Source organism: Columba livia, chromosome 3 (genome assembly GCF_036013475.1).
Source record: "Columba livia isolate bColLiv1 breed racing homer chromosome 3, bColLiv1.pat.W.v2, whole genome shotgun sequence".
Taxonomy (NCBI): domain Eukaryota; kingdom Metazoa; phylum Chordata; class Aves; order Columbiformes; family Columbidae; genus Columba; species Columba livia.
The window spans coordinates 51,609,595-51,621,816 of NC_088604.1; the positions used below are offsets into that span (position 1 = coordinate 51,609,595).

The window sequence follows — 12,222 nt, forward strand, 5'->3', positions numbered from 1 at the left end:
CTGGGAAGAGAAAAGCAGATCAAAGCCTTTCTTGGAATTTCAGGAACACGCTGCCAGTTTCTTCACCCAGGTGGTTAAGCAAATATCCGGGGTCTTCTGAATAGATCCGAACAGGATCCCATTGTTTCTCTGAGGCAACTATTTGCAAAGAAGTTCAGCTCTGTGAAGACACGGGAGTTAGGCAAAAAAAGCAGGCAACATCCCTTAAGCAGTTATTTTAGTCAGCATTGAGCCCAAATGCACTCATTTTCTCTCTTAGGGCAAACATTTGGTGGAGATTCAGGATATAAGTCTTGGGTCTCATCGGGGTTATTAAATGTTTTGTTATCCCAATGCTTTCTTTCCAGTGGTGCCCAGCTAATAGTTGAAAGTTACCCCATTACCCTGCCCCAGCTGCCATTCCCTGAAAAGGCTATTTTTTGTTATACCATCAATATCTTGGTTGGTTGGACCTTTACATGGCACTCTTGGAATGAAGATGAAACAAGTGAGACACCAGGAACTTGACCTTAATAAATCTGTGATTAGGCATGTGTTGCCCTAACACTCTGAATGCTTGTTAGGAAAAACAAACAAAAATTAAAACAAAGAAAAAATAAATAAAAATAATTAAAACCAAATAAACAGACACCCCCTCCCCCAACAAACCATACACAACATTTCTTGAGATTTGGCATAAAGTCATACTTACACAAGGAAATCAAGTGGTTGGTTCCTGTCCAGGTGGTGTGAGGAACCACTGTGGCAAGAGCCCTGGCAGATGCATACTCAGACTTCCATTCTTCTGCTCACTCCTAATCCAGCTGTCCCACAGTGATAACATAGGAATCAAACAGAATGCACAAACCAGTACAAAAAGATTTGGCACATTATAGCATTTCACTGAAACAGCAGTTAAGACCCAACGGCAGTTTGAACACTTTAGTTGAGATGCTGGGGCTGATCTGTGACTCCTGTTTCTTAAGCTCACACATCTGGGCACAGTGTCACTCCGGTGAAGAACCTGCTGGGTCTGGACTAGCAAAGCCTTAGCCAGGAACAGACTAAGCCCCAGTCACAGCAGAGGTAACAGTGCAAAAGACTGAAGTGTATCTGTGAGAGGTTAAATGACCTCATGGCTACAAAACCTCACGTGGTGTAAGAACATCTGCCACATAGACCAGAGCTGATGGTCCCCCAATTCTCAGAAACTCTATTCCTAGTCTCAGCCCTTCCAGTGTCCTCTATATTTAACCCATTCGCAGGCTATAGGCAAATTCCACATACCTACTGAAATCAATGCATTTTCATAATTAACTTTTTATAATTTCATGCATGTTTCAGAAAAAAATATTGATTTATGGATTGTAGTATCTTTACACATTCACGTGTTCCACTACTTCCAAAAATTACTAGCTCTTATCACCAGAGCATATTAAACATGAGAGAAGCAGGTTAATAGTAAAACTCCTACACCTGTAACACATCTGGATGTCAACATGTGAGTTTAACTGAAAGGGAGGCATCTAAGCTCTTGTCACAACAGTAAATGAATGCCATGGCAGGATACATGTGCTTAAATAAAGGCATCCAGTGCTATCTGCAACACACTCAACCATCCCTCCCAGCCTCCAGCTGCCATGCTGGAAAGGCACAACTCTTGCACTCTGCCAGAGCAGCAGGTCTTAGATGTAGCAGGGTGTCTCAAACAAACAGGAGACTTGTCTCAGAAGAGAGCCCGTGTCCAAAATGGCACTAACCCTGTACTGTAGTGACCCTAGTCAACAATGAGTTCAAATGTCCTTTCCAGATGCTTCTGAGGCCTAGGGGTTATACAATATAAAACATACAAAAAAATTGAAATTAAAAAAAAAAAAAAAAGAAATAAACACTTCTACGAAATATTTATTTTATTTCTTCACAGTACAAAAGAATATCTGCTTCCTATGCCCCAATGGATTGTCTTGCACAGCTCCTTGAGCACACACATCCTACTTTGGACACCACTATCTTAGACCTCACAGCCAATGCAGACATCAATCCACCTCATAAGCACATACGTTCAAGTTTGCAAGTGACACATCTAGAGAAGCCAGCTACCTGAAAAGAGGTTCAGTAGTAAACTACTCCCTGGTAGAACAGACTGTATCATGTGAAGTCACTGAACTACCTCTCTACTTTGCAAATAGTTGCAGGGAAAAATTACTGAGGCATAAGATATTTGTTGATCAGATTTGCTAAGAAATAGAGCACTGGCCACAGAGTCACCATAAATACATTTTACAGATGCACTCCATTAAAGTGGTTCCATAATATCTCTCTCCCCTGCTTATTGACAGTTAACTACAGTGCACAGTTTGCTACAGGATGGTATGTGTTGCTTCGTATTTAAGCAACTAAGAAAACAGCAAATTTTCTAGTAAAACAAGAACTGTAATACTTCAGTTACAGATTCATCAGGAGGGCAGAGTTTTAACTGAAGATCAAAACTACAGATTTACTCTACTGTTGTGCTTCTCCAAAATCCCCAAGCACTTATGGCGACACAGTTTAAGTCTAGAAACTGTTGAGCTAGGGGCACAGTCCAGAAGTTCAATGTTTTGCACCCAGCAGATTCCAAAAGAGGTAATTAAAGGCATCCTTTAAGGAATCTTCTCTGATGTTAAGACTTGAGAAGCACGGCAGCGAGCCTTAAAAAAAAAAAAAAAAACAAAAAACCAAAAAACAAAAAAACCCAAACAAACAAACAAACACACCACAGGGAGAGAGAAAGAGAGAATAATTTAATGAATGAAAATATCACATTAAAATGGCATTTTCCAAACTAGTAGGTCAGTAAGCTTTATGAGGGGTTATATTTCATCTTAATTAAATGGGAGCTTTAAAGACAAAACTCTAAATAATTGATATTTGTAAATATAAAATCAAATCTTCGAAGAGACAAAACCAAACAAAACACCCCCCACAAATCCCAAACAATACTCTTCTTTTTACTGTGTCCTGAATTGTAAAGATTTTGTTAGCAGGAGGAAGAGAGGTTGGTTGTGTTTCACTGCTATTTCTGGGCTAGAAAACACTTAACACCTCATGTCAATACACAGATGTTAAATACAGTCAGCAGGTGACTCAGTCACCAGGTATTTCTTAGTTTGAATAGAAGTCTGTCACGAAGCCTGAACATGCTGAACAGTAATAATAAGACACTACAGAATCAGAACGTGGTTCCTCAGAATCAGTCTGTTAGTGTAGGAAAGAGAAAGCTTAAGGAACAAAGAAATACAACAGACATTCAGCTGAAAACTTCTAAGGTCTTAAAGTTACAATGCCAAAAGTGAAACACATGGACAGGATTTATAAAATTCTGACAGCTCAAACATATAAGTTGCTCAGAGCAGTGTTTTGAATATATAAAGTTCTAAGTACTTTCAGAAAGCAGAATGCACTAGTTCTAGTGCCCAAGCTGAGGAGACACTGGATGGTTAGGTCTCAGTATCTGTGAGCCTTTTTCTTCAACTATCAAAGGTTGACAGACACCACATAGCTTTACGAAGTTGCAATAAAAACCCCTGAACATAATTCTGGACTATGTATGCTTTGGAAATAACTTATTGTGGACATATAAGGTATTTAGAAGAAAATACAATACAAAAATGAAAAGAAAAAGAAGTCTAATCTTTTCCTGCAAACAGCTGCAAATTCATGTAAGGCTTAGAAGTTGCCAGTTACACCAAGGTGGCATGCATTGACATGCAAAACTTTTTTGTTTTTAATATTCTGTGATTTCTCAATTCAGAATTAAGTAGCAGAGAAGAATGAGAAAAGTGAAATGATTAAAAAAAAAAAAAAAAAAATCACCACACAACCATATGCACATATGCATTTGAGTATTAAAAAAGATGCAGATTCTCTTAAATTTTCTTAGACAAAAACTATTTTCCAAAATACTTACATCTTTCTCTTCCAAGGAGAGGACACCACCTACAGCCACTATCTGGTATTGCTTTTCTTTTAAGCTACCCAAAAATTTCCGAAGTAGTCTGAGACTAGTACCATCACTGGTTTGTTTTAGCAGTTTCTGCATTTCTTGGGAAGGACATCCTGGGTCAAACAGTAGCAAACATAAGGTTTTATTCTTCTTCTCTTCTATTCCAATGACAGTACGACTATGACCTAGTTTCAAAATAGAGTTTCAGTATTTTGAAAACATAGAAATCCCATTTACTTCCTCATAGCGTACTACTTATTTCCAGATTAAAGATGACATTACTTGAAATGTAATAAGGCAGTTATAAGTAAAGAGCAGATGTCAAGAAGCTGAGATCCCAATCACATCCAGCTCTTCTATCCAATAAAAATATAAACTTTGATGTTGCTCTTACTAAATAAAAAAAACAAAGCAAAACAGGAAACAAAGCCATGTCTTCTATCAAATGAAGGAATGTAAAATGCTGCTCTGAATTGCAGCACATATAAAGAAAGATAGAGAGGAGTAAGAAACTGGTATATTGTGATACTGACCTTGATGTTGCAAGTAGATGGGTGGTTTGGAAGTACACACTACCTTTGCACCACCTTCATTATCTGTAGAATAGTACTGCAAAACCCACTCAAATAAACGAGGGTGTGTACCCATAGCACCAGTCGGTTTGTGAAAGTCAATGATTTGACACCTACAACAGAACACGTAAAATGAAAATAACAATAAAATTACAAGCGGGTTGTTTGTTTAAACAATTTTTTCACCTCTCAGTCCCTTTCTCCTGCACCAAGAATGTTTCGTAAACACAGCAATTCCAGTTGTCAAGTGGCTATTACCACTCTTTTTTTTTTTTTTTATTTTTTTTTAATACAGGAGTAGGGGACATATAATTACAAAGCAATACAGTTGATACTGTCCAAAACTGGAAGATACATTCCATAACAAAGAAACACTTTATCCTATTCCATCTAACAAGAACTTGTGAAGCTTGCAAAAATTAAAATGTTTGGTTTTTTGTATGCAATACACATACACTAGAGAATCTAATTAACAGCTTTCAGAATTATGCATGTGAACATCTGAAATTCAGTTTCTTCTTGAGAAGGAACTTCTAGAGAAATTAAGTTTTTAAGGTGGCTTTGTCATCACACAGTTAGCAAACCTCAGCTTTCAAGGTACAGGACTTAAACCAGCACTTAAAAATAACAACAAAAGAAAGCAATATTTACTTTATCCTGAGACTGGTTAAGAGTGAATAAATTTCACATGCTCCTATCCATGCTTTGGAACCACGTAATCTGTTGTTGAAGTGAGATGCCCCATGAGGATCAAAGCCTTCTCTCCAGGCATCTTCAATCATGGATTGAATCTTTGGTATACTAGGAATTAGTGTAGTATCTGGAACAAAAAAGCTTTTGAATTGTGGTTACAGTTACTGAAACAGTCCATTAATTAAAACTACTCATCTTCTTTTATAAGAGGCAGTCGATGTTACAAAGATGCATCACAAAAACTAAAGCTAAAACTTCAACCACATCATGCCTTGCCACTATTCACCTCTCTGATTCTTTCCACAGTACGTTCCAGTGGTGTAACAAGCACTTAATAGGTACCATGGACCTAGTAAGCCTTGCTGTGTGAACGAGAAGGCAAAACACTAATCAGTTGGTTGTCATCCAAGGTATGTGAAACAAATAGGCAGCATATTGTTTAATACCTCTCAAGCAGTCATTATACAAGCTGTTTTGCAACAGTGAGGAAAGGAGCATTTGGAAATTCCTGTAACCGCAACCCCAGCCTCTGTCACCCACAGATGAGTGGAAGTGATCGACTCCTGTTGAAAGCCATACACGCCTGACATCTTTGTTGTCATTCTGATAGTACTTGCACAATGCTTCAATGACTCCTAAAATAAGACCAAATACAAAGTTTATGTGTAAAATGAACTGCAAAGCTCTCCAGAAAAAAATACTTTCCCCAGCTTGGAATAGATACAGATTAAGACAATTTAAAACTTCTAAGTGATCCTACATTTCATCCAGAACCCAAATCACAAAACCAGTGGACATCACACCTATTTCATTTTGATGGTCTTTACTTTGATGAATTTACATACTATGCAGCTTTCAAAATTCAAGCTATTTTTTCACTGCTGTTACACAATGAATATTTTAAATTAAACAGCTTGGACTACATTGTAAAGTGTGATATGCACAGGAACCACTACAATGAAATAGGAAAAGTAATGTCACCAATAAAGCACTCCTATGCCACTGTCAGTTCCAGTACAATGTCCCCTTAAAAACATGGAAATACTTATGCGTACTTTGTAATCCTTTTATGCCCCATAGATTATTTCTCCTGAGAAAGTAAGAGAAGAAAAGGAATGGCACAGAATTTGAGAATTACTGTAGATATTAAAAACAACGACGACGACAACAAAACAAACCAAAACAAACACTTGCAGGATATTCCAAATCCTCCTTTGTTACATGAAAGAACATGCTTAGGAATAGTCTCTTCAATTTGTAAATGCAAATTCTCAAAGGCACTTTATTGCCATGCTGTTGTGAAGACAATCATTCCATGGCCATCACAGATTTTTTTTTAATTCTTCCCTGGAGTCTAAATCATTACCAAGAAAGAAAACTTTAAATGTATTACTTCCAGCCAATACATCTTACAGAAGAAATTTCATTTTACTTGTTAAGAACCAAATGGATTTTTTGCAAACTAGAACCGCTAGCAATAAGCTGTAAGACCTTTGAAACTGTGATCTTGGCAAGTGAAAACAAGGAAGCCTTTTGAAAGGGACATGGAAAGCCATCAGCACTGTATTTTTGTACCAATTATAAAACATTTCAAAGATGTATCAAGTAGATGTCTACTCCCACCAGTCCTCTCTGAGACTGTAATCAGATGAACACTGTGCTTACCTGGGGCCAGCTTACACGATACTACAAGTAACTGAAACACAAGATAAAAAGCTACTGTACATTTTAACAGCTACACTAGGTTAGGAACCAATGAGTACTAAGTAGTAAACAAGGCACAATCTCAAGGACAACCAACATATAAGAAGACATTTGCATCTTTTGATGTATATTGGGCCCTTAACCAGAGAACCTGATTGCAAGGTTCCATAGGGAAAAAAAGAAGTAAAAAAGTCTTCAACTTATAATAGAGATTAGAAATACACCAAGCTTTAATTTCCTTATTAGTTTATGACTAAAATGGTATTAAATTGATCTAGAAAACGAAGATTAGAAGTAGAATCAACGAATATCAAACATCCAGTTATAGGCTTTGTTAAAGACAGGTTTAAACTCTACAACCTAGGTTTAAAAGTACAGTCTAATAATATAATTTCAGCACTTTTACCTGAGGTCTTTGTTTTCCCATCATCTATACCAAAAGCCAAACATTCCATCATTTCAGCTTTTCTCTTGTGGTATTCAAAAGGCTGCATACTTCCTCTATCAACTTCCTTTTCCATATACTTTAGGTATTGCTGCTTGTAGCCTCCAGAATTATCCAAGCCATATTGTCTCTGTTAGGGATCGAATATATACGATTTAAATCCCATTTTTTAAATTCACCTTTAGCAATTCGGAGAAACTGCATGCATGACATTTGAAAAACAGTGAACATAAAAGCTTCAGATTTATGATATTTTAGAACTGAAGACCAAGCTTCACTCCTGAGCAGAAACGTGGGATTAGGAAAACCACACCAGCAAGAACAGGCACAGCCCTCTACCCCATCTTGGGCAGCCAGCCATGGGCACACAGGCAGCCAGTGGCCAGGAGGTAGGGAGAGTGGGAAATGAGCTACCAGGGCTGTCAGGTGGGAGGGAGAGCAAAGCAAGACCTAGCAGGAACGTGGTCAGGGAAGCAGGTGATGGCATCCAGGAAGAGGAGAGCCAGGATGCTCAGGGCCTTCTGACAAGGCATATGCTCCAGACTGTGCTGCAGGGCAGAGCACTGGAGTTGGGTGGAGCACAGTAGGAGGTGGTGGGCAGAGCTGAGTTATATGAACAGGGAGCAACACCACTCAAAGCAACAAAGCCAAGTAGTTCAAGGGCAGGCATGCCCAGCACCAGTGCCCGGATCCAGGCTGGTGAGCGCTTGTGTTTCCCTGCAACCCACTCATGTACCACCACCTCAACACAACCTGTTCGACTGCACAGTTCTGACCTGGTACAGGCATCCCAGGTCATTTTAGTCCCAAGATACTCAACTTCTAATGGCACAACTGTTCAATATTTTACCATTCAGAAATATTACCATACCTGCAGCTTTTTAAATTCTTCCCTCTCTCGCTTATCTTCTTCTGATCTCTGCCGTTCATCTTCTTCAGTTTGGAGCTGTTGAGCCAGTTCTAGATCTCTTATGTTTCCATCTACCCAGGAATAACATTCCAAAATAGACGACTTGAACAGGAGGTTAACAATGCTTTGATGGATCACTTATTTAATTTTTAAAGATTCTTTTCTAAGCAGACAAACAAACACAACTGGGCCTTAATTTCAGGAGATGCATTCCACACTATTTTGAACTATTAGCGAACACTAAACAGGACTGACTGTATTCAATTTATGACGACTCAAACTCTTGGACAAAACTAATGCCAAGCTACAGGAGCAACTCATTGGCAAATAACACATGTACTTCTACTACTAAGAAAACAGCTTTTACCTACGTTTCACTTCATTGTTAGCAAGAAGTCCCAGTTTCTTGAATAACACATGCTTATTGGCTTCTAGCATCACTCCCAGCAGTCTCATAACAAAGTGACAAAACCAAATTTTGCATCAGAGAACTGGATAGGAAATCTCTAGGATTTTATTAGTCATGCTAATAAACAAAATTAATTTTGATTCCTTTACTTCATTGCTATGACTAATGAATCAGCACAAACATCTAGAAAAAAAAAAATTAAAAACATTGAGGTTTTCATAAGCTATCGATTTTCAGCTTATCATACTAGAATGTGCCACTCTTAATTCCAATATGTAAACCTTCTATAGAGCTACCAAAAAAAAAGGCTGTCTTTTAAACATTTTTTGCCTTAAGTTTTAGTTTTGGCTAACATACAGAGCATTTAATTAACAGGTGTGCACAGACAAATATTTCTTTTAGCATGTGTAATTAAGCAAAGCACTTGGGCAAGTGATAGGAATTCCTGTTAACTATAACATGTTAACTTCATTGTATATGTGTCCAGTTCTCTTTGTCAATAAGGAAATATTTGGTTTAAATTTTGTCCGAGATTCTATACTGCAATACGCAAATGCTTGTAAGTTCTTTAAAGTATTATCAAACCTGTATCCTTTCATGTACCTTCTGAATAGTTATGTTCCTCTAAGTGTAAATCCACATGTTCTTCAAGAATTTGAATGTCTGTACAGGTAAGACTGCACATTGGACATTCATATAGCTGTTCATAATTTCCTGTGTCTGAAAAAGAAATGCAGTTTCTTGATTAAAGTAATGCCTGCTTTTTGTGAGAATCACTTCCCTAACAGATGAACAGTCTATGATAAATACACAGTAATGAGTTTTGTGTTCCCATTGACATTTCCCAGTACAAGGCAGCAAATTCTAAATAGCTGTTACTCTCTTAACCATTTAAGAATTTGTATTTAAATAGCTGACAACTTTAACTCATTTTCCTTCTTTCAATTAATCAAGTTTTGCTCCATTTAACTTTTAAATTGCAATTTGCTATGATAATATTTGTACTAAGAAATGCTTATTCTGAAATATCAAACTGTTAATTAAAAGATCCATCCAGCTATCAGAAAAACATTTGCTTAAAAAATTTCAAAATTTGTGTGATAACACAGCAGCTGCGGAGCAGAAAAAAAAAAAAAAATAAAATCAAAACATGCTGTCATTCTCACTTTGTTGGTCTTCCTGCATCTCCTCAAATAAATACTCTCTGTGTAGTTTTAGCATTATTATTGAAGAGTACCATATAGAATAGGTAAAGTTCAAAAGGACTTCTGGAGATCATCTAGTCCCTCAAAACAAGGTCAAATGAAACAGGCTAAGTTCTACAGGACTTTTCCAGACAGTTTTCAAATATCTCCAAGGATAGATACTCCACGAGCTCCCTAGACAACTTATTCCAGTGTTTCACCACTCTCACAATTAAAAAGTGTTCCTGTGTTTAAATGGCATTTCTGGTATTTCAACTTGCACCCACTGCTTGTTGTCCTGTCACTGGGCACCACAGAGAAGAGCCTGACTCCATCTTCACTGTCTTCCTTTTGAGTCCCTAGATTTTACTTGCATCTTCCTAAGTCCACAAAACACAGGAATTAATATGCTATGTCAGCTGTTTCTGGAAAGTGCTTGCTCAAGCTACAAGTTCATGACTGGTTGGAGGAAAACTTGATGGTACAATAATCCAAATTCACTGGTAACATTTTACATAACACTGCAAAAATTTAGTTTCCTGAAACACATTATGTACATAAAAAACCAAAACATTCTTGATGCAACTCTTTTTAAAAAATAAATTGGCATGCAAGTAAGTTACTTATTCAAGCTTTGCCTTATTTGCACATGTAGAAGAATGATATTATTCAATGCTAAGATCTCGATTTTTTAAAGAAAAATATATTTTTAATCACAGAATACATAGTGGGGTTGACTATACTGCCAAATATGTATCCTCATCATCACTTGTTTTTCTCTTCAGTGTACACAGCTTGTTATACCAAGAATGCTAGTCTTTTGAGAGAATTACCTTCTAACAGAGATGCTACTACTGTCTGAAATAGCTACCAGCAACTCTGGACAGTTGTCAGAATAAAATTCTGACCACGTTTAGAATAAAACCCAGTATTCAAATAAATAACTGTTTTCCTTCCTCCAACTTTATCCCACAAAATCTACTTGTGGTCTCCAAATCAACATTTAGTACTTCAGAATACTTCAGTGCTGGATGTTTCCTAAGTTTCTACTTCGAGAGAGGTTCTCCTCCCCCTCTACTCTGCCCTGGTGAGACCACATCTGGAATACCATGTCCAATTCTGAGTCCCTCAGTTCCAGAAGGACAGGGAACTGCTGGAGAGAGTCCAGCGCAGGGCAACAAAGATGATTAAGGGAGTGGAGCATTTCCCTTATGAGGAAAGGCTGAGGGAGCTGGGTCTCTTTAGCTTGGAGAAGAGGAGACTGAGGGGTGACCCCATTAATGTTTATAAATATGTAAAGGGTGAGTGTCACGAAGATGAAGCCAGGCTCTTCTCGGTGACAACCAATGGTAAGGCAAGGGGTAATGGGTTCAAACCGGAACACAAGAGGTTCCACTTAAATATGAGAAGAAACTAAGAAGAGGCAAAGTCAAACGTTTGTGACCAAACACACATCAGGTAGATAAAAACGACCTCCCTAACACAAAAAAGCTTTCCGATTTGCTTTCATTAACAGGGATGGCACATTTTAGACATGCAAAACATTGCAGGTTCGTCTGCATTAGCGGCTTTAGTTCTGTTCTGGGGCAGATTTTTCAAGTGACGTCCCCACTGTCTTCACTCATTGTCCCCTCCCAAGTAACACCCCTCCACCGTCTTCGCTCCCCGCCCCTTGTTGGTGCCCGCGAGCGGTCTCGCAGCTCTCCAGCTGCATCCCCCGAGGTGAAAACTGCGCCAGTGGCGCTCGGGCTACGCCCCCAGCACGGTACAGGCAGACCCGGGCGGTCAGTCGCTGGCAGACCGGCAAATTGCCGCAGGACGGTTCTCCACTCCCCACCCGGACGGCCGCGGCCAACCCCAACCCCCGCGGGCTCAGACGCGACGCTCCCCGCCGCCGCCGCTCACCTGTGCCCGGCGCGCCCAGCAGATGCCCGTGCCGCGCCCTGACGTGCGCTTCCAGCTCCTGCCCCGCCGCCTCCCCGCAGAAGGGGCACTCGGGCGGCCCCACGGCGAGCTCGGGGCGGCGGGCGTCCGGCAGCCCCGGGTGGGCCGCCTCGATGTGGCGGCGGAGCTCGTCACAGCCCGGGGCGGCGGCGCCGCAGAGCGGGCAGCGGGGCTGGCGGCCCGGGGGCGTGTGCTGCGTGTGCCGCCGCACCGCCGCCTCCGAGGAGAGCGCCTGCCCGCAGACATCGCACACCACCATCGCGCCGCCAACAGCCACCACCCGCCTCTCCCGGGAAACGAAACCGCCGCACGCCCTCCCAACGGTCGCCCCCGCGCCGGCCGCAGATCGTCACATCCTGCCCGTTGCCTGCTGGGAAGTGTCGTTTTCTTGCCCGGG

At 40.0% G+C, this 12,222-nt stretch overlaps 1 protein-coding gene across 1 annotated transcript; it reads right to left on the reverse strand.

Moving 5' to 3' along the window:
- Positions 1 to 1,871: 1,871 nt before the first annotated feature.
- Positions 1,872 to 12,192, reverse strand: ZUP1 (zinc finger containing ubiquitin peptidase 1). The gene is made up of 9 exons (XM_065056722.1): positions 11,787 to 12,192; positions 9,301 to 9,417; positions 8,250 to 8,359; positions 7,340 to 7,508; positions 5,676 to 5,864; positions 5,188 to 5,356; positions 4,498 to 4,649; positions 3,929 to 4,149; positions 1,872 to 2,669 (listed from the first exon to the last, which is right to left on the reverse strand). The coding sequence occupies exons 1-9, from the start codon at positions 12,082 to 12,084 to the stop codon at positions 2,622 to 2,624; spliced, it is 1,473 nt and encodes a 490-aa protein (XP_064912794.1). The 5' UTR covers positions 12,085 to 12,192; the 3' UTR covers positions 1,872 to 2,621.
- Positions 12,193 to 12,222: the final 30 nt, after the last annotated feature.